Here is a 23373-nt window from a genome sequence, read left to right as displayed (position 1 = left end):
AGTACGGTGATTTGTTCGTCTAATGAGTGTTCGTCCGACAGTCTTGTGTGTTCGTCTCGTCCGTGCTACAAGTACAGCAGGCAGGTTCTGCTTGACATCGGCAGAAGTGGGTTTTGCGGCGTTCTGGACTTTGAAGTGTCGACATTAAAGGCGCTCGGACTGCTACGTCCTGAAACATCGCCGACCTCACCCGCTGTTCCTCCCCCGGTTGGGAGCCGTCGGAAACGGTGTGCGAGGAGGCAGAAGAGGGGCAAGCGCGGAGGCGTCCGGGCCAGGCTGGCGGCCAACCCAGCGCGACCGGCGGTGCCCTCCATTCTTCTGGCGAATGTTCGATCGCTGGACAACAAAATGGATTACGTTCGCCTGCTGAGGTCTACGAACCGGACGGTGCGGAACTGCTGTGTGCTCATGTTCACCGAGACCTGGTTGAGTGACAACATTCCGGACTCTGCAGTGCATCTGGAGCGGCTAGCGTGCTATCGGGCGGACCGTGCCATTGTACGAGGGGGAAAGTCGCGAGGAGGTGGAATATGCGTCTACATCCGAGAAGAATGGTGCCGGGACTCTGTGGTGGTATGTAAGCACTGCTCGCCGCTTGTGGAGTTTGTGATCATTAAGTGCCGTCCTTTTTATCTGCCGAGGGAATTTACCGCGATTCTGCTAGTCGCGGTATACATCCCGCCTTCCAACATCGAAGGAGACAGGATCGCGGCGCTTGGTGAACTGTACCAGGCTGTCAGTGAACAGCAAACAGCGCACCCTGACGGTTTCACCATCTTCGCTGGAGACTTCAATCATGCCAACCTGAAGTCTGTTTTCCCGAGGCTTCACCAGCATGTTCCTTTTCCGACACGTGGAGACAGCTTCCTGGACCTCGTCTACTCGGCGCATAAGGGAGCTTTCAAAGCCACCCCCCTCCCCATCTGGGGCTTTCTGACCATCTCACCGTTTTGCTTTTGCCCGCATACAGACAATTGGTAAAGGCATCCAGGCCGGTTCGGAGGCAGGTTCGAGTGTGGCCTGAGGGTGCCTCCGATGCACTTCGTGACTGCTTCGACACCACTGACTGGGACTTGTTTAAGCAGGCAGCCACCTACAACGATTGGACGGACATAGAGGAGTATACTGACTCTGTTACCTCTTACATCACGAAGTGCATCGATGATGTGACTTGCTCGAAATCCGTCGTCACTCGCGCGAACTGGAAGCCGTGGCTGACGGGGGCTGTCCTCAGACTGTTGAGGGCCAGGGACAAGGCTTTCAGAGCGGGGGATGAGGCTGGCTTGAGGACAGCGAGGGCCGACCTGTCCCGAGGCATCAAAGAAGCGAAGAAGGCGTTCTCGTGCAAGGTCTCCACCCACTTCAAGGACAGCAAGGACGCACGTAGCCTTTGGCGGGGCATTCAGACCATCACGGACTACAAGCCCGCGCCGAGGAGCTGTGAGGACGATGTCCGTCTGCTGAACGATCTGAACCGCTTCTTTGCTCGCTTCGACGCCCAGAACAGCACTTGCCCGCTGAAGACCACTCCCCCCCCACACGAGCAGCCCCTGCGCCTCTCTGCCGACGGTGTGAGGAGGGCGCTTGCCGCTATTGACGCCCGTAAGGCGGCGGGCCCTGACAACATCCCGGGTCGAGCGCTGAAGGACTGCGCTGGGGAGCTGTCGGGTGTCTTCACGGACATCTTTAACGTTTCCCTGCAGCAGGCCATCGTCCCCTCGTGTTTCAAGGCTGCCACCATCGTTCCTGTGCCGAAGAAACCTGCACCGTCCTGCTTCAATGACGACCACCCTGTGGCACTGACGCCCATCATCATGAAGTGCTTTGAGCGGCTGGTCATGGAGCACATCAAGTCCGTTCTCCCCCCCACCATTGACCCTTTCCAGTTTGCGTACCGTGCCAAGCGGTCCTCTGAGGATGCCATCTGCTCTGCCCTCCACTCGGCCCTCACCCACCTGGAGAGAAAGGACTCATATGTGAGGTTGCTGTTTGTGGACTTCAGCTCTGCCTTCAACACCATTGTGCCGCAGCGACTCATCTGCAAACTCGACGAGCTGGGCCTCAGTACCTCCCTCTGCAACTGGATACTGGACTTCCTCTGTCAGAGGCCTCAGGTGGTGCGTGTTGGCGACAAAATCTCCGCCAGCATCACGCTGAGCACGGGGGCCCCCCAGGGCTGCGTGCTCAGTCCATTGCTCTTCACCCTGCTGACGCATGACTGCACTGCGACCTACAGCGACAACCGCATCGTGAAGTTTGCTGACGACACGACTCTGGTGGGTCTCATCACGAAGGGCGACGAGACTCGGTACAGGTCGGAAGTTGACCTTCTGACCACGTGGTGCAGGGACAACAACCTCCTGCTGAACGTCAATAAGACCAAGGAAATCATTGTTGACTTCCGGAAGGGTCACACAACACACCTGCCGCTGATCATCGACGGTGCTGTGGTGGAGAGGGTGAGCTGCACCAAGTTCCTGGGGGTGCACATCAGTGAGGACCTCTCCTGGTCCGCAAACACCTCGTCACTGGCAAAGAAAGCTCAGCGCCGCCTGTACTTCCTGCGGAAGCTCAGGCGTGCATGTGCTCCTCAGGCAGTCCTGTCTACATTCTACCGTGGCACCATTGAGAGCGTCCTCACCAGTTGCATCGCTGTCTGGGGTGGTAACTGCACTGAACAGAACTTGAAGGCCCTGCAGCGCATAGTGAATACGGCTGGTAAGATTATTGGTGCTTCGCTCCCCTCCCTGAAGAACATTTACACCTCCCATCTCGCCCGCAAGGCAACCTCGATTGCCAGAGATGTGAGTCACCCGGCTCACTCTTTGTTTGACCTTCTGCCCTCTGGGAAGAGGTACTGGAGCCTGCGCTCCCTCACCACCAGACTCGCCAACAGCTTCTTTCTCCAGGCTGTTAGGGCCCTTAACTCGCTACCCCCTTCTGCGTAGCGTGCGGCACTGTTGCGCTATTTTCGGGAATGTCTGCTGTACGCGCACTTGCTCCTTTTTTTTCTGCTCCTCTTATTTATTTATTTATTTTTGTGTTATTTATTCATTATTTATTCAGCACGCTTTTGTTATACTTGTTTACTTGTTTGTCTGTTGTGAGCCATGTCTTGTCACCGTGGGATAGGGGGGAACGAAATTTCGGTTTCTTTGTGTGTCTTTGGCATGTGGAGAAATTGACAATAAAGCTGACTTTGACTTTGACTTTGACTATGACCAAAGTGCGAGGGCCAGTAGACCGAGATGAGTTTGGACGGCTATGCGTCTTGCCTGGCTCATCGCGATTAGCAAGCCCCTTGGGGCTAACGCTAACCGAGCTAGCGGGCTGACTACAGCCCGCGTCTGTGTCCGCCACATCTACTGTTATCGCTATTCTGCTCTAACTGGCGGACACGTCCCTCTAGCAGGGACAACCTCTCTAATAGAAGGGTGCAGTTGGTGCACGAAGCCGTACAAACCTCTTGGTCCGCTGTCATACTTTATGTCCGAAGATCGACGATCGAGAGCCTAACGGCGACGTGGGCGGAAAAGACATGTCACATGTTAACATCAGACCCCTTATTCTGAAGGAGCTTCACAATTCTAGCATCCGTTGAAATTGTCAGTCTTTGGCCAGTTTTTGTTGAAATTGCTTTGCAAGGTGACAGAATAGCCTCCCATTGGATGTCAACTGTCTCCCGCCTTCATAGATCTTTTTTTTTGAGGATGCTCCAAAGGTTCTCAGTTGGACTGAAGCCAGGGGAGAATGAGCGTGAGCACACCATGAGGTTGTCTTTTTTATGCCCTTAGCAGCCAGTGATGCAATCTGCCTTCCAGCACTGTCATGCAAGAAAACTATTTGGCTATGGATAACATGGTTCTTCTGTACCAAGGAAGAAAGTGGTCATTCCACATACTTTAGACAGGTCATTTTAACACTTCTGGGGACCCTAAAAGAGCCGACCATCTCTCTCCCAATAATTCTGGCCCCGAACATGATTCCACCACCCGCATGCTGACATTGCTACCTTGTTGGGACATGGTGGACATCTACCAACCATACACCACTCCTTCCATCTGGACCTTATACGTATGACATGTACACTCCATCGTGAACAAAATAAAGGATAATCAGTAGGTAAACACAATTAGCATGAGTGCTGGTGCTAGCCATCAAAGCCATGGTAAACACTAAACAAAACTGTTTGCATACCTTTATAGTTAGTATGAATTTACTATGAATCTCTTCTTATGAACACCTAAACTTACAAACTTTTCGACATACAAATGGCTCTTTTTCGGCGTCTTACGGAGAAAATTCAACTTCAGAACCCAAAGAAAACAAAAAATAAATAACCGTGAGGTGACTGAGGAATTAATAAATGTTTGTCTCTACCCTTTGCTCAGCCACTTCCTGTGTGCGTCTTGGCGTAATAGTATACAGCATTGAAAAGTTCTACTGTAGTTTGGAGTTTTTGTAGTAATCGCTGGGGGAAGAAAATCACCCTATTAACGCGACTAATTCAAACCTCTTAATGCCATTGTGGCAGTCTGGACCACACGCAGCTGACTTTGAAAAAACATCTTAATTCCAAGAGCAGTAAAGGAAAATATATTAGATAGATAGATAGATAGATAGATAGATAGATAGATAGATAGATAGATAGATAGATAGATAGATAGATAGATAGATAGATAGATAGATAGATAGATAGATAGATAGATAGATAGATAGATAGATAGATCCATCCGTCCATCTTGCAATATCAATAGGAACCGATTATAAAAATTAACCATGCCCCAAAACTCCTGCAGCATATTAACTGAGGCAGGACGGGGTAAATGCACCACCGCTAGAATATTGTGATAAAGTGCTTTATTTTCTGTAATGCAATTAAAAAAACAAAAATGTCATACATTCTGGATTCATTACAAATCAACTGAAATATTGCAAGCCTTTGATTATTTTGATATTGCTTATTATGGCTTACAGCTTAAGAAAACTCAAGTATCCTATCTCAAAATTTTAGAATATTTCCTCAAACCAAGTAAGAAAAAAAAGATTTATAACAGCAAAACAAAATCAAACATTTGAAAATGTCCATTGATACTTGGTTGGGAATCCTTTTGCACGGATTACTGCTTGGCATGGAGGCAATCATCTTCAATCTTTCAGCTTCTTCTTCACAATACCCCACAAATTCTCTATGAGGTTCAGGTCAGGGGAATTGGCAGGCCAATCGAGGACAGTAATACCATGGTCAGTACACCATTTACTGGTGGTTTTGGCACTTTGGGCAGGTGCCAGATCATGCTGGAAAATGAAATCATCATCTCCTTAGAGCTTTTCAGCAGACGGAAGCATGTAGTAATCTAAAATCTGCATTTACTCTGGACTTGATGAAACACAGTGGACCAACACCAGCAGCTGACATGGCTCCCCAAACCATCGCTGACTGTGGGAACTTCACACTGGATTTCAAGCAACTTGGATTTTGCTTATCTCCAGCCTTTTCTTCAGACTCTGGCGCCTTGACTTCCAAATGAAATACAAAACTTGCTTTCGTATGAAAAGAGAACTTTGGACCACTCTGCAAGTGTCCAGTGCTTCTTTTCCATAGCCCAAGTCAGACGCTTCTTCCGTTGTCTTGAGTTCAGAAGTGGCTAGACCAGGGGTCACCAACATGGTGCCCGCGGGCACCAGGTCACCCATGAGGACCGCATGAGTCGCCCGCAGGACTGTTCTAAAATTAGCTGGGGGAAGTGCACCAGTCCAAATGACCCCACTGGTCTGTGGCAAAGTCTGAACCGGCAGCAGCAAAGTCTTACCCGCGCACAGCGGCAAAGGGGAAACAGAACCGCAATTGGCGGCATTCGGGGAGTCAGAACCGCAATCGGCGGCGTTCAGGGAGTCAGAACCGCAATCGGCGGCATTCAGGGAGTTGGAGCCGCAATTGGCGGCATTCGGGGAGGCGGAGCTGTGCGCAGCGGCAGGAGTCGAGCATGTTGCAGTCGTAGACGCGGGGTCGGGTGATGATCGCAGTTTCGGCCGCTGCTGGCACGAGGTCCAACGGCGGCCGCGGGTCCAGCGACGCAGGGGTGGGGCTTGATGGCAGCCGTGAATCCGATGGCGCTGGGCCGAAGTCCAGCGACAGCCGCGGATCCGGCGGCGCAAAGGTGGATCTCGATGGCACACGTGCTGCTGGAGCGAAGTCCGACGGCGTACGTGGATCGGGCGTCACGGCGGGAGCTGGTGGAGGAGGTTGGTCCAGGAGCTGGTCGCTGAAGTGGTCGGATTATTCTGTCACGGAATGATATGGAGCTGGGCGACCAAATGCAGCTTGGACCAGGGTTTATTGAAGGGAAAAGGTAGTTGGAAGGAAGAATAAGGGGAACAAGCCAACAGGCCCGGTAAACTGACATAACATATATCAACGGGACTGACCAACAGGTCTGGCAAACAAAAAAAGAACTGACAGAGACGTGAAACAAGAAATAATCCGACAAGGGTGTAACACGCAGACAGGACTTAAATACGCGACAGGTAACGAGAGGCAGGTGACTGCGATTAGTACATAGATTGTGAGTAGACACAGGAAGGGAGGGGCGAGTACACCGACACGGACAGAAATAATGACAACCTACACATAATAAAACAACCGGGGACGAGCTGTAACAGCCACACCAGCCACCATCGTCTCACCGGCGCTTCAGGAAGGACTTATGTCGCTACGCTCTGCATGGGCATCTGCCTTGTAGCCAGAAGAACACTTCAGCCAACCCCCGGCAGTCGCCAGTTGCTAGCCTGCATATGAAGCGGCAACTGCTGTATTAAAATGTGCGGGAAAGAAAATCCGCCTTCATCACCCACCCAACAGCATCAACATCGTGTCCATTAGGTCCACTGCCGGCCGTCGCCCAATCCTTGCATAGAAAGGAGCTTGTGTGCCCTCCGACAAGTTGAACCTCCTGAGAAGAAATTGCTTGAGCGCATCGTATTTTCCATTTTGTGTGGTATGCGTAAAAGCTGCATAACACGACGTCGTTGTTGTCAGTTGGCCGAGGAACACTATGACCATGAAGTATTTAGGATTAGGGGTGCACCAATATATTGATACGGATATATATCACGATATTTTATCACCCGATCAATTCTCGATGCCCGTTTGTTAAGTATCGATCTTTTGAACAAAACGTATGCACCTCTAAACGCCTCCATTCAATATCCATTGCCATTGGAGTTAGACAGGGGGCGGTTGCAGCATGAGTGGCCAGAAAGTAGGCCAAAACACCAAAACAAACCACATTCACACAAACCAAAACATGGCGGCCGCCCAGCGAGGAACGTCTGAAAGACAACTTAAAGATGTCCCAGCTGCATTTAAATCCAAAGTCTGGAATCACTTTGAGTTTTAGAGCAGCAAGGATGGTAGAGGGCTACAGAAAGACTATGCTATATGCAAGAATTGCTTGTCACGAGTGTGGTACACGAGCAACACGACTAACTTACAAAGCCACCTGATACGTTATCACTCCTAGTTGTGTGAAAAAGTTGTCGGCACCAATCCACCACAGGCTGATGTAAAGACTTTCTTTGGGGCAAGTTTTTTCTTCTTTTCAACTCGGGCCACAGCTACCACTAATGGTATTGCTATGTACACGTGCAAGGGGCTCAGAACATACAGCAATGTTGAAAACGAGACATTCCACTTCATGATGCGAGTGTTAGACCCACAATATGAAATACCCTCTCGGAAGTACTTTGCTGAAAAAATTTCGTCCGACATCCGAAGCAAAAAAAAAATCTCGACTTTTTTGTTCGAATACCGATTTGTTCGAGAATGCGGGACGTTCGAAAACCGAGGCTCCACTGTATTATATTGTGTGGCAAGCATCGTATATCATATCGTGAGTTACCAGGCAATTCCCACCTGTATTTCGGATCATCAGCCGTGATTCGTTTTAAGTTGAACAGCGCTTCAATATGCTGTAACCATGATGCCGTGTTGCTCTGCCAAAACTCAGGCAGCCTATGATTGCTGCGGCGGCTGCAAGTTGTGTGAGTTGGGGCGATGAGGCCAAGGAGGACACCTCTTGATCCAGCACTGGAAACATGATCACGCTAGGATCATCAATGCGGCTGTACTGAGCGGACGCAGCTAACTTTGCAAACATGTCTTTATTCCGAGACTGCCAACAAAATACTAAAAAGCACATTTTGCGTCACAAAGACATAAATGTAAACACGCCCCCACTGCATGCCTGCTGGGTGAGTGGCCTGTTCTAATGTCCTCTACACCATCATTTTATTTTTTTTCTCATTACGGCATTAAGGCTCATTTTGGGCTAATAAAATTTGTACTCTTTTCATGTACTGTTGCCGCAGAATAAACGTCAACACCTTACCGGATCTTGCGAGACTGGAAATAAACATCAGGCATGGCACACTGGTGACACAAGTGTGGGCTTGTGCAGAAATTTCATCCATTTTTATAAACGGAAAAACATACATCAGTTACACTGTTATCATGAACTCCACTAAAACAGATGGACTTCTGCAGGCTGAACTGGACACTTTTTCCACTGTGGTGCAGAGAGAATTGTCTGGACTTAAATATATCCAAGACCAAAGAAATCGTTGTCTTTTTTTCATCATGGAGTCTCCACCACTCCCACACTTTGAGTGCACAGAACAATAAAGCAATAGAAAAGGCGCAGACGGAGTGAATAAAGTGCAGGAGGCTGAGATAAAGTGTAAGCTAAGCCAATCAGCTGCAAAGACAGATCAATATGTTCCCATTGGCCATTATTAGTGTCATATGGGCCCTTCTCTCCAAGCTCCAAGTGACGCCGCAAAAAGCCACAACGCATCGGGGAGTCGCTGATGGCGTGGGAGTGCACTTGCCTGTCTTGTTGCCTGCTTGTGTGCCTTTTTGTAGATGACGGTATGAATGTGTGTGTGTGAGACTTAAAAAAAAAAAAAAAAAAAAAAAAAAATCCGCGATGCGCTGAATCTATCCGCAATAATTGTTTCAAAATATCCGCGATAGACCGAGACCGCGATAGGTGAACTGCAAAGTAGCGAGGTATTACTGTACATCGCACGAGGCTGCAAATAGTAGTAACCATTGCTGCCAGCGAGTGGAAGCCTAAAGGGAAATGTGCTTTTGGGAGTTTGCAAAGATATTTTTTAAGGTTGTGTTAAACTTATAATCATATTAATATCTAGTATTAGAGTGCACGTGTGGATTGGTGGGGGGCGAAGAATGTGCAGGCAAACTGCATGAACTTGTTTTCTTGGAAGTGTTGTGTATAGGCCCAGACAGGGAGTACCGGTACGAGAGAACACCTCAAGGTCGGGAATGAGAACAACAGCACATCTATGTGTCTTGGACTTCGCGGGAAATTCCAACCACCTGACCTCCGCGATAGCACCGACACGGGGAGGAGATGGCCATCCACCAATCATCTCACAATATTTTGCATGCTTTAATATTCATATTGTGTTTCTTTAAAACTGGGCAACCCGGAAGAATGTGTCGTCTTTTGGTGGTCACAAAAACGCACGAGTTTTAGTGTGAGGGACCCGGGACCCAGGCCTGTATTAGTGCGCTTTGTCAGGAATAAATAATTGGTAAATTTGGTCTGATTGATCTACTGGTCTTCTCTTTGACAGAACGAACTCGCAAAATTGTTAGGTGCGCCAGTGTGTGGATTAGGACAAAGCAATTTATGTGTTAAGTGTTGATCGCAATTTGGAGTCAGATCAATAACTAGAATCCGTAACCTAACAAAGCCCAAGGTCGAGTTTTTATTTTACTCTTACTTTACAGAAGTTTTGAACATAATTTTAAGCTGCAAAACTGCCAAACGAAAGAGTGATTTTTGACGCCAATCAAACAAGGCGGCAAAGTCAATTACGTCACATGTACTGTTCAAATTCTGCAGTTTTTCACTCTGTGCGCTCAAAAATTGGTCCATTTCGACTACTTGAGCACTTTACCGAGGATTGTAAGGTGTCGCGAGAGTATTTGGACAGGGCCCATGAGGAGGAGGGGGAGGAGAAGACGGAAGAAGAAGACGGAAGAAGAAGACGGAAGAAGAAGACGGAAGAAGAAGACGGAAGAAGAAGACGGAAGAAGAAGACGGAAGAAGAAGACGGAAGAAGAAGACGGACGAAGAAGACGGACGAAGAAGACGGACGAAGAAGACGGACGAAGAAGACGAAGAAGAAGACGAAGAAGAAGACGAAGAAGAAGACGAAGAAGAAGAACCAGTCTACGTAAAAGTCTATACATATTTTTAGAGCTATTTCTCTGCTACGATGCCTTATGCAAACCAGCCGACTGTAAAAATCTCAGAACTTACTGATGAAAATGTCAAGTTTGTTATTGAAAATACCGATTTGGCGTGAGTATCAGCTTCTCTTTTTATGTAGTGCATCGCGTCTTATGCGACCAGTGCTTAAAAACAATAAAATAATCACCCTAAAATGTAAAGAGATTTGTTAATTTACACTCTGAGAAGAAACAGCCTACGTAAAATAGATACATTTTTTAGCACGATTTCTCTGCTAGTATGGCGCATACAAACCAGCCAACTGTAAAAATCTCAGAACTTACAGATGAAAATGTCAAGTTTTTAATTGAAAATACCGTGTTAGTGCGAGTACCACTTTTTCTTTTTATAGAGTGCATCGCGTCTTACGCGACCAGTGCTTAAAAATAAATAATAATAGCTTAAAATGTAAAAAATATTTGGTAATTTACATAACGAAACTCAGTCCTATGCAGCCTATTAACCAAGTAAATATCTCGGTCTGTTTAGATGTAGTATTGATATGATTTCTAAATAGGGTTGCCACCTGTATTGGACAAAAATCCTGTGATTCTGACCATCGAATCGACCTTTTTGTTTCTAAGCAGTGGTGTCCTTCGCACATCTAACCTAAGATAAAAATCACCTATCTGCACTGCAATTGTATAGCTCTAATTCGTAAAAATTACACGTACTAGTTATTTGTTTAGTTAATTGCTTTATTTAATAACAGGCCTTTATTATTTGGGTTTATTTTCACCAATTTTTTGTTGTGGACACCCGGTGGCAGTATTGGGGGGGGGGGGGGGGGGTATAATTAGGTTCGGTTTGCTTATGTGGAATAAAAACAAGTAATTTTTCACTGTCTGCAAGAATAACCAAATCTAGCAATGTAAAGTGTAATGTCAAACAGCTTACCTGATTGCTTAGAGTGTGGTGGGTGCTTTGCTTATGCTTGCCGCTCTTGGCTGGGTTATGCAGTTAAAACCTTCATATTTTAGGATAATTTTTGCTGGGCACAGGGAGCAGTGAGCATAAAATGGATCGCCTGCGCATAGTCTTAGCCACATAGCGTATATCTCCTGTTTTAACTAGTCATTGCTAAAACAGGACGAGCATTTATATTTCTTTCTTTACATCATCACCTCCTGCAGCACCCTCATTATCCGTCTCTCACCCATTTTCATGATAAAACTTGACTCTTTTTAGTCACTGGATTCTTTCCATGCTGTCTCTCCTACACACTCTCCGTTTCCACCTCACTATTCCGAATGAGCCACCACTGCCCGCCACCCCACCACCACAAATGAGCACGCTACGTCATTTTTCTAGAGCCAATAACGCTGTGCATAAGTTTATGGATGTAAGCACGCTACAATTAAACCAGAAATACTCATTTTGCGCAATATATACAAAAATCCGGGACATCTCAGTGTCCCGTTTTGTTTTAATTTTTTGTCTGGGACGGACCATGAAAATCCGGGCCAATCAGGAAAATCCGGACCAGGTGGCAAACAATGTTCCCTCTAATTTTTCAAATGTCTGTGCAAACACACAAGCTCCCTGTGCACACTGTGGACCACTGTGTGCAACAACAGATTAAATAATTAATAAATAAATAAAATATTGTCAGTGACAACTTTATGTTGCTCGGGGTCGGATTTTGTTTTGTGTGACAACTCGTTCCTTTTCTGTCGGTCTTTTGCGCACTCTCGCAGTAATGTACTGATCCCCTGTCCCATCGTGAGTCTTTGTACAATTCCAACAGCATTTCTGTTGAATGTGATGCTTGAGGTAGCTAAACTTCCATTCAGACCATATTTTTCCCTCCGTAAACTCGCCTGCCACTTTGGCTTCTCTGCATGTTTTGCATAGTAGACCTTTCTCACTTGAAAAAGAGAAAATCACACCCAGTTTCACATTTTGTTCTTTTATTTGCACACACTCCGACAGCCATTCCATCTTTAAAGAACCGCCGCATTTCTTATTTACTTTGGCTTGGCGAGTAGATTTGTCGCTGCTCGCTCGTTTCGCCATGATTAGTTAGGTTAGCTCACTTAGCATTTGCATCTCTTGATTCCGCCGCACTGTTGTTAGCTAGCTAACCTGCATGGTACGAATGGGCAGGACACATTTTCAGGCACTGTCAATGCTATGATTGGCTATGTAGCGTAAGTGAACCATAATCATATCATTGGCTGGAAACCTGTCAATCACTGATTTACACTACAAAAAGGCACAGAGAAAATCATCCGTCCACTTAATTAGATTAGATTATGGCTAACATTAGATATTAATCAGTTTATGCTGAATTTTATTTTGTGTGCAGCATAGAGTTTATTGTGCGCAGGGCAGTGCGCAATTGCGCAGCTCCGCAGCTTAGAAGGAACAGTGGTGGCAACACTATTTTTAACCTGATCACATCACGTTTTTGATCGATTGCATAATTTGCTTACTGGCCATAGTCGGACATGTAAATGCTCTGTTTTCTCTTTTTAGAGTTGCCAATTCAATCAGACGTGTTTTCATGTCAGAAGTACCCACAGTAGGTATGTTCACTTTATAAATGAATCCTTTCCAGTCCACAAGTGATTGAATTTACAGCATTGTGGTTGTGTATGGATAGTCATGATGATGATCTGCATAATTATTTGGGACAGTGCAAAGGATAATTCACACTGGGTCCGGAATGGATGTGTTGCAGTGTCCGTACGGAAGACGTAGCACGGACTGCAACTGACTGCGGTCAGTGTGCGGTGTGTGTCTGGAAATCTGCACCCGCCAGATCACAAGATGACGGGGGTTTATGCTGAAGAGTTGAGTTCATTCGATAACGACCATGTAAACAATAGCCATCCTTTCCTTCAATTGATATGCTTTTTGGCACATTATTTCCGTGACTTTGGTTCTTCTGTCATGGGTAAAAACATTTTGTGTTTAAGTAGTATTTTTCTGTCATGTTTTATGTATTTCAATAACGGTTTTGTCTTTCAAAGGTTTGACTCTTGTTGAAATGGGAGGTCTGTAGGTTGTAGATGTGTTATGTTTTTGATGAATTAAAAAAAAAAGAGTTCGCAGAAGGGTTTTAATTTGAAATAGTGATCCCTCGTTCATTGCGGGAGATGCATTCCAGAACCACCCGCAATAAACGAAGATCCGAGAAATAGAAACGGTATATGTATTTATTTATGAATGCAACTATTGGATTTAGGGGTGCACCAATACCGTATTTTCACGTTTATTAGGCGCGGATAAAAGTCTTAGATTTTCTTCAAAATGGAGATATGTTGCAATATTTCGTCACCCGATCAATTCTCGATGCCTGCTTGTTAAGTATTGATCTTCAAACTCAGTATCATGTTGCTATAAACTCCTCCATTCAATTTCCATTGCCGGGTCTTTCCATTGGAGTCAGACAGGGGGCGCTTGTTGCGTGATTGACTGGAGAGTAGGCAGAAACACCAAAACGAACCACATTCATAAAAAACAGAATATGGCAGAGCCCAGCGAGGAAAAGACGTCTGAAAGAAAACTTAAAGACGTGCCAGACACATTTAAATCCAAAGTCTGGAATCACTGAGTTTTACAGCACCAATGTACTACAGAAAGACTATGCTATATGCAAGAATTGCTCGTCAGTGAGTGCGGTACACGGGCAACACGACAAACTTACAAAGCCACCTGTCACGTTATCACCCGAAGTTGTGTGAAAAAGTTGTCGGGACCAATCCGTCACAGCCTGATGTAAAGACTTTCTTTGAAGCAAAGCTTCCCCTCTGTTCAACATGGGCCACAGCTATGACTAATGATATTGCTGCATGTACATGTGCAAGGGACTCAGACCGTACAGTAGTGCTGAAAACGAGGGATTCCGCTTCGTAATGGAAGTGTTATAGCTATGATATGAAATACCCTCTCAGAAGTACTTGACTAAAAAAGAGATTCCAACGAACAAGTACAATTGAAAGACGTGCTCATGTCCGCAGAAACAGCAGGATTAACACGTGACAGCTGGACATCGAGGGCAATGGACTCGTACATAACCTTTACGATACTGTGATTTAGAAATGAAGTTATGCATTCTCCAAACTAGTGTTTTCCAAACTATAAGTAGAAGTAGAAGTCGCACCAGCCGTAAAATGCATAATAAAGAAGGAAAAGTCATACATAAGTCACACCGGCGTATAAGTTGCATTTTTGAGGGAAATTCATTTGATAAAATCCAACACCAAGAACAGACATGTCATCTTGAAAGGCAATTTAAAATAAAAATAGAATAGTGTCAAATCCGCACTTATCGACTGTAAGTGACCCGACCCTCTGTTTAAACTCCCCTTCGACCCCGTTGCTGTAACGCAGCCCTCATAGGGAGACGAGAGTTTCCAGGTCGGGGCGGGGAAAGATTCGTCCGAGTCTAACCGCCTCTACGATATCAATTAGGACAGAATTAATTTATTCTTTCTAGGACGCTAATCCCTTTAAAGTCACTCTGAAACCGGTGCAGAGTAACCACTTGAGGCCCGGAATCAAGATGACCGCGCCCTTTTTACCTGCGTCTCCTTCCCCTTTTTTGATTTGAAGCATTTATCGCTCGGATAAATTTATCTGTCTTTGGTAAGACCGAAGGGATTCGTTGATTTACTAGAGCGCACTCGCCCTAGCTGAGCTCAAGATAACTATTTCGAACCAGATCTGACAATTCCTGATGTTAAGAATTAAAGCTGTCTTCACTTTAAAAAGATTTGTACGGATTGAAAGAATGACTATAAATAAAGAAAATTTTAAGTTCTAATTACTGCATAGAAGACCATGCTCAACATAGTTAATACGAAATAATCGATAACAGAATTAAGGATTAAGAAGGGATTTAATGAATAAGCAAGAAAAATAATTACAAGTGGAAAAAAAAACTACTCGCCCGTCTCAGAACAAAAGAGGAGACTAAAGGTCTAAAATCCTATTTGGTTGAACAAGTCGCGTGATCAGCTCTCCTTTGTTCCAAAATCCGAATTCTGTTTAAAAAAGAGGAAAGGTCTGGCCATGAGGAGTTTAGCCAACGCCGTAACATTGGCGTCTTCCCCTTTCTGCCCGAAGCGGCTGTCTCCTCTGCCTTCCTTGAAGCTTAAAATTTGACAAAGTCCAATTCGAAGCTTAAAATTTGACAAAGTCCAATTCGAAGACTCTGGAAATTCATTTTAGTAGATTTTGGTCCAATCTCAAAAAGAATGCAAAATCCATCTTCGTCTAAAGGGCGTTCTTTACTCCCGGCAGACAGTGCCAGCATACTGGCAAGAGAGAGCGCAAGTTTCCTGTCCGGAACCAAGCTTTTATAGGTTCCTGGCATTACCTCATCGGCATTACCTCACCGGCACGTGAGGTGGCCTTTCTGGAAGTTTCGAGAATGTTCCTTAGCTGATCCCTGTCTAGGTCAGCTGGAAACCACTGGTTGTCTTGGTAACCTTGCTTAAAGCAGCAACCACTGCACATGACTGTACTCCGCCACCGGATGCAGCTGTTTCCTGTTTTGCTCGTTCTTTCACTGTTAGCCCTTGATGTCTCCTCTCAACTTAATACATTCAGATATGGATGGAACACCAATGTTAAATACAGGTTGGACAAAACATTGCAACATTAATAACTGTATCTTTGTCTAGTAAAGATCAATCTTAACACATAATCATACTTCATCATCAACGTTACATAGACAAGGAACAAAGAACGTGTCTGACGTAACATATTAAGAGTTATTCAAATAGCTTTCGCATAAATAACATGCTCTCTCTCGTGTAACGTCAGAGCTCCAACTTGGTGTCGTGGAGCCACGCCAGCATCTCTGGTCCCAGGTCAAAGAGGCCGGCCTCCGAGGGTGGCCTATATAGGGGGCAGGTGTTGATGATGTGGTCAGCTGTCTGCTCGGGGTCTCCGCACTCACATGCCACACTGTTCGTTAGTCCCCACTGCCACATAGACGTGTTGAAGCGCCCAACACCAGTTCTTAAGCGGTTCAGTGTGGTCCACTGCTGGCGAGGTAATTCGTCTCCTCCTATGGCGGCGTCTCCTGGTTCCCAGATATAACGGTGCATGAGGGAGGGGCCAGCTGCCTCCCACTCCTGCTTCCAAGCTGCTGCCAGCCAGGCATCTCTGGAGATGTCTTCAGGGATGGAATTGAGCATCTCTTGTGCTGCCATGTTGTAGGGGTGGCGTGCCTTGAGTCTGCTTGGTGAAGCTGGAGTTGTTGTAGTGTTGTGCAGGATGTGCCAGTTGTTATTTTTTGCCTTCCTGGCGAGAACGAGGGTGGCAGCCTCCCGCCGAAGGTTGGCCGGCGCTATTCCCGCGAGGACAGGCAGGAGGGACACAGGGGTGGGTTTCAGGCATTCTGTTATAGTTCGGAGGGCGTTGTTAATTGCCACATCCACCTTTTTGGCATGGGGGCTTCTGTTCCAAACTGGAGCGCAGTACTCTGCTGCAGAGAAGACCAGCACTTGGGTAGATATCCGCAAGATCTTAGCAGAGGCTCCCCACGTTGTTCCAGCAAGGCGGCGGATCAGTGCAACCCTGGATGTCACCTTTGCCTTCAGATTTTCGAGGTGTTGTTTGAAGGATAGGGTCCAATCCAGATGCACGCCAAGGTACTTCGGGGCTTGTTGAACCTCCAGGTGTTTGCCCTCAATGCTCACTGCCGGTTCTCTCCTTGCTTCCCTGGTGCTGAGATGGTATGATGCACCAACAGTCTTTCCAACGCTAAGCTGGAGACGCCACTTTTGAAGGTATGCTGCCATGGTGCGTATGTCTTCATTCAGGCCGTCTTCCGTCGCCTTCCACGTTGGTCGACTCAGCATGATGGCAAGGTCGTCTGCATAGCCATACTTTCTGGATGCTGTGTCCGGTAGGTCATATATAAAGATGTTAAATAGTGTTGGTGAGAGAACTGACCCTTGCGGTACCCCGCTCCTCAGTCTACGGAGCCTACTGCACTGCCCACTGCTGGTTTGAAGAGTAAACCTGCGGTTGAAAAGCGTCTCCATAATGAACTGCACCATGTGCCGGTCCGGTATGGTCCTCAGCAGCTTCAGGTGGAGTCCCCGGTGCCACACGGTGTCATATGCCGCAGTTAAGTCCAGGTATACCACTCCAGCTTTCTCCTTATCCTGGAAGCTGTTCTCAATGTCTTGGGAGAGTAGGGTAATCTGGTCTGCTGTTGACCTTCCGTGACGGAAACCAGCTTGTTCCCGTGGGAGTTTTGAGTCCACCACTGGCTCTATGCGGCTGAGTATCATTCTTTCCAAGATCTTAAATGGGACACTCAGCAGGGAGATGGGCCTGTATGACTTGGGGTCCTCTGCCTCTTTGTTTGGCTTCAGCAGAGCTATCACGGAGGCCCTTCGCCAGATCTTCGGGAGCTTTAATCTCTGGTAGCATGATGTGAAGAAAGCTTTAAGCCATCTAGATGTTGTTGGGCCCTGGTGGATGACGAACGAATGACGACGTGAATGTTGTCACCACCCGGGGATTTGCCCGGCTTTAGCTTGCTAATGGCCTCACTGAGTTCCTCTGCTGTAAAGGCTCCCGAGAGATTGAAATCGACATTGGCCGCTCTTGAGATGCAAGACACCTCACGCGATATCAGTCGTGCAAAGTCTTTGTCTGCATCCGGGAAGCGGCCAGTCTTCAGGAGTTGGGAGGCAATGGAGTCTGCAGTGACTGGGCATCTCTGGGCTGGTGTATTTCTGCCTGTGAGCCGGTTGATGGTCTGCCACGCCTTGCGGCTGGAATGGGTAAAGTTTAAAAAAAATAAATAAATAAATAACATGCTAACAACTTTATTGAACCATCCGTGTCACTCCGAATCATTAGATCCAACAGAATCTTCATCCTCTGTGTCACTTTTAAACAACCCCGCTACCCCCGGATGTAGAACATGCGGTGCTTCCTCTTCTACGTTGCTGACTCATCGTCAGTTGCAGTTCCAATTATTCCACAAGCCTAGAGTGCCCGCTTGCGGTTTATTGTGAAAATAAAGTGAAATGATGTTAATCATTTCACATATAAATCGCTACTGAGTATAAGTTGCATCCCCGGCCAAACTATGAAAAAAAACTGCAACTCATAGTTCGGAAAATACGGTATTCTCCGGAGATGTGCCGCATACGGTCCGCATCCCTTCTCGACTGGTGTGCATCGACAAGTCAACTTCATTGCGTTCTTTCCCTTGTAGTTTTTTTGTCTTCCGTACGGAAACCGCAACGCATCCATTCCGGACCCGGGGTGAATTTGGCATTAGTTTTTTTCTGTTATTTTGGGAATGGTCAAATTATATGAATTTTATTAAGTGTGACAATGGGATTAACCCATGGATATCATTTCTTAACACTAAGTTTTATAAAATCATATTTTGGTATTCACGACTGTGTGCCGATAACTATTCTGCCAATACTTCTTCACAGCAATTGACTGGATTCAGATTGATGCCAACTCGTCAGTGCTGCATGATGAATTCATCGCTCACAGAGTTGGTATGTTCGACATGGTGACTGACAGCTACTGTATGTGTACAGTACATATTGAGAGATCTTGTGTTTTCAGGCCTTATTCCACTTACCAGTGACGATATTGTAGAAAAAATGCAGTACTCCAGGGTAAGTTTAATCATTTAACAGTTTTGTAACCTGCTGAAGCATATCCCTTTTTACCCTTCTTCCTTCCAAATTGTCCAAAACATGAAGTGTAGCTTTCTGATTTCACTGTACTTGTGCAAAGATTTAATATTAATTTACAATGCACCTCTGCTATTCACTGGAATTTAATGTAGATGCTGCAAGAACACAGAAAAACAATTAACTTAACACTTAACACGATCACCAAATGATTCCCAGGCGCGGCACCGCTGCTGCTCACTGCTCCCTTCGGGGATGGGTTAAATGCAGAGACAAATTTCACCGCACCCAGTTGTGCATGTGACAATCATTGAGACTTTTAACACTTTCTTGTTAAGCATCAGCACTGTGCATCTATTGTGCTGTGAAAAAGTACTTCCCCGTCCTAATTTCTGCGTTTTTGCATAGTTTCATTTTATCAAACCAATATTAATATTACACTGAGACTACCCAAGAATATATAAAATGTAGTTTCTAAATTATGATTTTACTTATTAAGAGGAGGAAATACAAGTCTGATTCTGTGACAAGATAACTACTCGCAACTCCAGATACTATTATTAATTTGGAGTGGGGGGAACGCAAACTTCCTTTTCCCCACTTCCTAGGTTAAGGTAAGGTTTTTTTACGTGTTAATCTTTTTTTTTTTTTTTTTTATGTTAAAAATGTAGCTCCCCACGTCACAGACACGTACCGTAATTTTCGACCTATAAGCCGCACCGGAGTATTAGCCGCACCAGCTAAAATTCGGGGATATTTCAGTTTTTTTTTTTTTTTTTTTAAATACAGTATAAACCGCATCCGGACTATAAGCCGCACGTGCGCACGAGTTATTCACACAGAAAGTTTTAATCACACTAACATTTAGTTTTAAACAAGTAACATTTAATACTAGCTGGGCTAAAGTTTTAATAACATTAACATCTTGTTGTACACACGGACGTAACAGCACTAACTAGGCGGGTAAAAAAAAACATACCAGTCAACAAAGTCACTGAGAGCCGTCTTTGTCTTCCTCCTGTCCATTGAAACCAGCAAAATCTTCCTCCTGTCCACTGAAACCAGCAAAATCTTCCTCCTCAGTGTACGAGTGAAATAGTGCCAAATGTACGTCGGAACACTCCTTCTCCTTTTCTCTTTCGTTGTCGCTTTCATCGTCACTCTCGTCCTGAGGCAAATTCACTCGTGAGCTTGTGCTGTCCTCTCCGTCACGCAGCAGACTGGCTTTTCGAAACCCGTTGGTGATGGTGGATTTTTTTCACACTGCTCCACGCTGTCAGGATCCACTGGCAGTCTTGTGTGAAAGTTGCTCTTCGCATGTGTCCAGTTTTTGTAAAGGATTTCTCACCGCTGGTCATCCAAGCCTCCCATTCACGTCGGAGAGCCACTTTAAATCGATTCATTTATTCCAAGTTCACATGCAACCGTTCTGTTCCCTTTTTTATCAGACAGCTCAACGGCTTTTAACTTGAAAGCTGCATCATACGCACGCCTTCCAGTGTCTTCCGTCATTGAGCTCTGTTTACGCTAACTTTCCTCGTGCACAACGCGCCACTACTGTCTTCCTCGATGCATATATTCTACCTCTCTCACTCTTACCTTTTCTGCTCGAGTCCCCCCGATGGCCGTTAGAAAAAATGCATGTAAAGTCGCCGCATGATCACGTAAGGTTTTTAATGTTTAATTACCATTTGTAAGAGAATATACACAAAGATGATTGTCAGGAAAGAGATGATTATTTAGGGACATAACTTTTATTAACATAACAGCACAACAGCGGTCCACTGCCTTTTTATGAGTGTATAAGTGCATTAGTCATGAGAAAAATCATGGAAAAAAAGCTATATAAACCGCACCAGACTATAAGCCGCAGGTTTCAAAATTTTAGAAAAAAGTAGCGGGTTATAGTCCGAAAATTACGGTACTCGCTTTTAGCATCAAAGGATTAGCTACTTTGTGGATGTTTTTTTCTGGGGTTTTATGAATTGATTTATTTATATACTTATATTTTTTTATTTACATTCTCATCCGCTTACTCATCCTCCCCTCTATTTTTTTGTTGAACTCCTTTAATAATGTCTATCAACATTTGTTGGAAAAACATTTTTGATTATATGAAATTGCATTTTTCCCTATCTCCCTAACTCGGTTTTACTTGGAGAACACATTGAATGTCTATCAGCATTTTTAAAGCTATTTTCTTGGTTTAAAAAAAAATCTATCTATCTATCTATCTATCTATCTATCTATCTATCTATCTATCTATCTATGAGAGCAAATTTTTTCAACACTTAAGATTGGTCAGTGAGTTGTAAAAAAAATAACATCCACGCGTGAACTCAACAAAAACATTGGATTTTTGAAAAAAATATTAACTGGCTAATGACTTATGAAAAACAAGGTTACAAAATCATTAATTTTATGTAATTCAGTGATGTTTAAAGGCACATTAAATAATATAATAATAATTAAATCATTTTTGTTGATTACGGTGGCACCATATGGATAAAGAGCAGTAATATTATGCATGAAGTCGACAACATTTCCAGTGCTAGTGCGCAGTGTTGTAAACTCCTGAGCTCTTGCTCAGTTTTCTGTTTCCATGAGTGGCGACTAAGTGAAAGATGACGAGCACTGAGGTAATGAATATAATTGTTTAAACTATACTTTTAAAAATAAATGTTTATTTTTGGTTTTGTACTCTATTAAATATTTAATAAATGCCCAAAACCTTGACAGTGCTGCTTTAAAGTATTTAAATTTCTTGCGCCTCCTTATTTAGTTAGAAAACATGAGTAACCTCCTTGTCGCTATGACAGATTTTTTTTTGTTTTTTTTTTTGTTTTTTTTCAGGATTGCACCTGTGTTGAATTCTGTCCAGAGTGCTCTGTTGAGCTGACATTGGATGTTCGCTGCACTGATGAAAAGACACGCAATGTCACCTCACGTGACCTGTTGTCCAACAACCACAGAGTTATTCCAGTAGGTCACATGAACTATGTTTACATGCAGTCAGAATTGGCTTTAAGGTTAAAATTTTGCTTTCTAAAACATTCAGAATATTCCGTTTATATGTCTGAATGAACAATCACTCATATGTACATTTAAATCCCCCAATTGAAAAGGCGTGTCGCACATCATGACGCAAACAGACGCCCTTTGCGCTTGTTACTTTCTACCATAAATAAGTCATGGCTCACCACAGGAATTAAGCAATTTGTTTCCTCCCTAACTCCAAAAGTGTGGTTTTCTGATGCATCTCTGAGCTTTGCCATGAAAATTTACATCCGCTTGTTTGAGTTGCGTGTCAGACTTATATACACACTGTCAAACCTGCACTTTTTATTAAAGTGCCCATTAAAGGGTTCGATAAGCCGGGGTGAAGGGACTCATCCGTCTCTGACCACCTGAGTTAAATTAATTCTAAAAGAATCAATATATTCTCTTTATGACGCCAATCCCTCTCAAGTCAAACGACACTCGTGCTGAGTAACTTAAATTTGAGACGCGTCGTCAGAATAACCTCGCCATAATGATGGCTCCCTTCGGTGATTTGAGGCTTTTGTTATATTTCGGATATTTTTAGATGTCTTTGTTAAGACCTTAGGGATTCGTTGATCTAGCGCACACTTGCCCTAGTTGATCTCAAGATAACTACTTCGAACCAGATCTGACAATTCCTGATGTTAAGGATTAAAGCTGTCTTCAATTTAAAAAGAAATAAACGGATTTAAAGAATGACTATAAAGGGAAATAAATAAATTTTAAAGTTCTAATTGCTGCATATAAAAACCATGCTCAAGATAGTTAATACGAAATAATCGATAACCGAATTAAGGATTAAAAAGAGATTTAATGAATAAGCAAGAAAAAGAATTACTAGTCGAAAAAAAAACCACTCACCCGTCTCAGAACAAAAGAGGAGACTAAACGTCTCAAAATCCTATTTGGTTGAACAAGTCGAGTGATCGGCTCTCCTTTGTTCCAAAATCCGAATTCTGTTTAAAAAAGAGGAAAGGTCTGGCCATGAGGAGCTTAGCCAACGCCGTAACATTGGCGTCTTCCCCTTTCTACCCGAAGCGGCTGTCTCCTCTGCCTTCCTCGAAGCTTAAAATTTGACAAAGTCCAATTCGAAGACTCTGGAAATTCATCTTAGTAGATTTTGGTCCAATCTCAAAAAGAATGAAAAATCCATCTTCGTCTAAACAGCGTTCTTTACACCGGGCAGCGTCACGGCCATCGCCCTGACTAGGAAGACCCACCTCGCTCTGTGTCAGGACAACATATTTATAGGCTTCTGGCATGACCTCATCGGAATATGTAGGAGAATGTAGTCAGAATCCCTGCACCAGGTCAGCCAGAAACCACTGGTTGTCTTGGCAACCTTGCTTAAAGCAGCAACCACTGCGCATGACTGT

General features: G+C 44.8%; 2 protein-coding genes across 3 annotated transcripts in view; both read left to right on the top strand.

Moving 5' to 3' along the window:
• The window catches only part of coq9 (coenzyme Q9 homolog (S. cerevisiae)), a 108869-nt gene extending 99243 nt beyond the window's left edge, over positions 1–9626 (top strand). For both annotated transcript variants that reach the window (XM_068651067.1, XM_068651065.1), the window contains one exon: positions 9289–9626. In XM_068651067.1, the coding sequence (XP_068507168.1) occupies positions 9289–9300 (12 nt within the window). In that variant the 3' untranslated portion in view covers positions 9301–9626. The remainder of the gene's footprint in view (positions 1–9288) is intronic.
• Positions 9627–10122: 496 nt separating this feature from the next.
• The window catches only part of polr2c (RNA polymerase II subunit C), a 30811-nt gene continuing 17560 nt past the window's right edge, over positions 10123–23373 (top strand). Inside the window, exons 1-5 of the mRNA XM_049724603.2 lie at positions 10123–10394; positions 12801–12850; positions 18746–18814; positions 18885–18937; positions 21809–21937. Coding sequence (XP_049580560.1) covers positions 10309–10394; positions 12801–12850; positions 18746–18814; positions 18885–18937; positions 21809–21937 — 387 coding nt within the window. The 5' untranslated portion in view covers positions 10123–10308. The remainder of the gene's footprint in view (positions 10395–12800; positions 12851–18745; positions 18815–18884; positions 18938–21808; positions 21938–23373) is intronic.

The sequence above is a fragment of the Syngnathus scovelli genome, chromosome 6, assembly GCF_024217435.2.
Source record: "Syngnathus scovelli strain Florida chromosome 6, RoL_Ssco_1.2, whole genome shotgun sequence".
NCBI classification, from domain to species: Eukaryota; Metazoa; Chordata; class Actinopteri; order Syngnathiformes; family Syngnathidae; genus Syngnathus; species Syngnathus scovelli.
The sequence above is the reverse complement of the archived record's forward strand: the minus strand, read 5'-3'. Positions and strand labels throughout refer to the sequence as shown.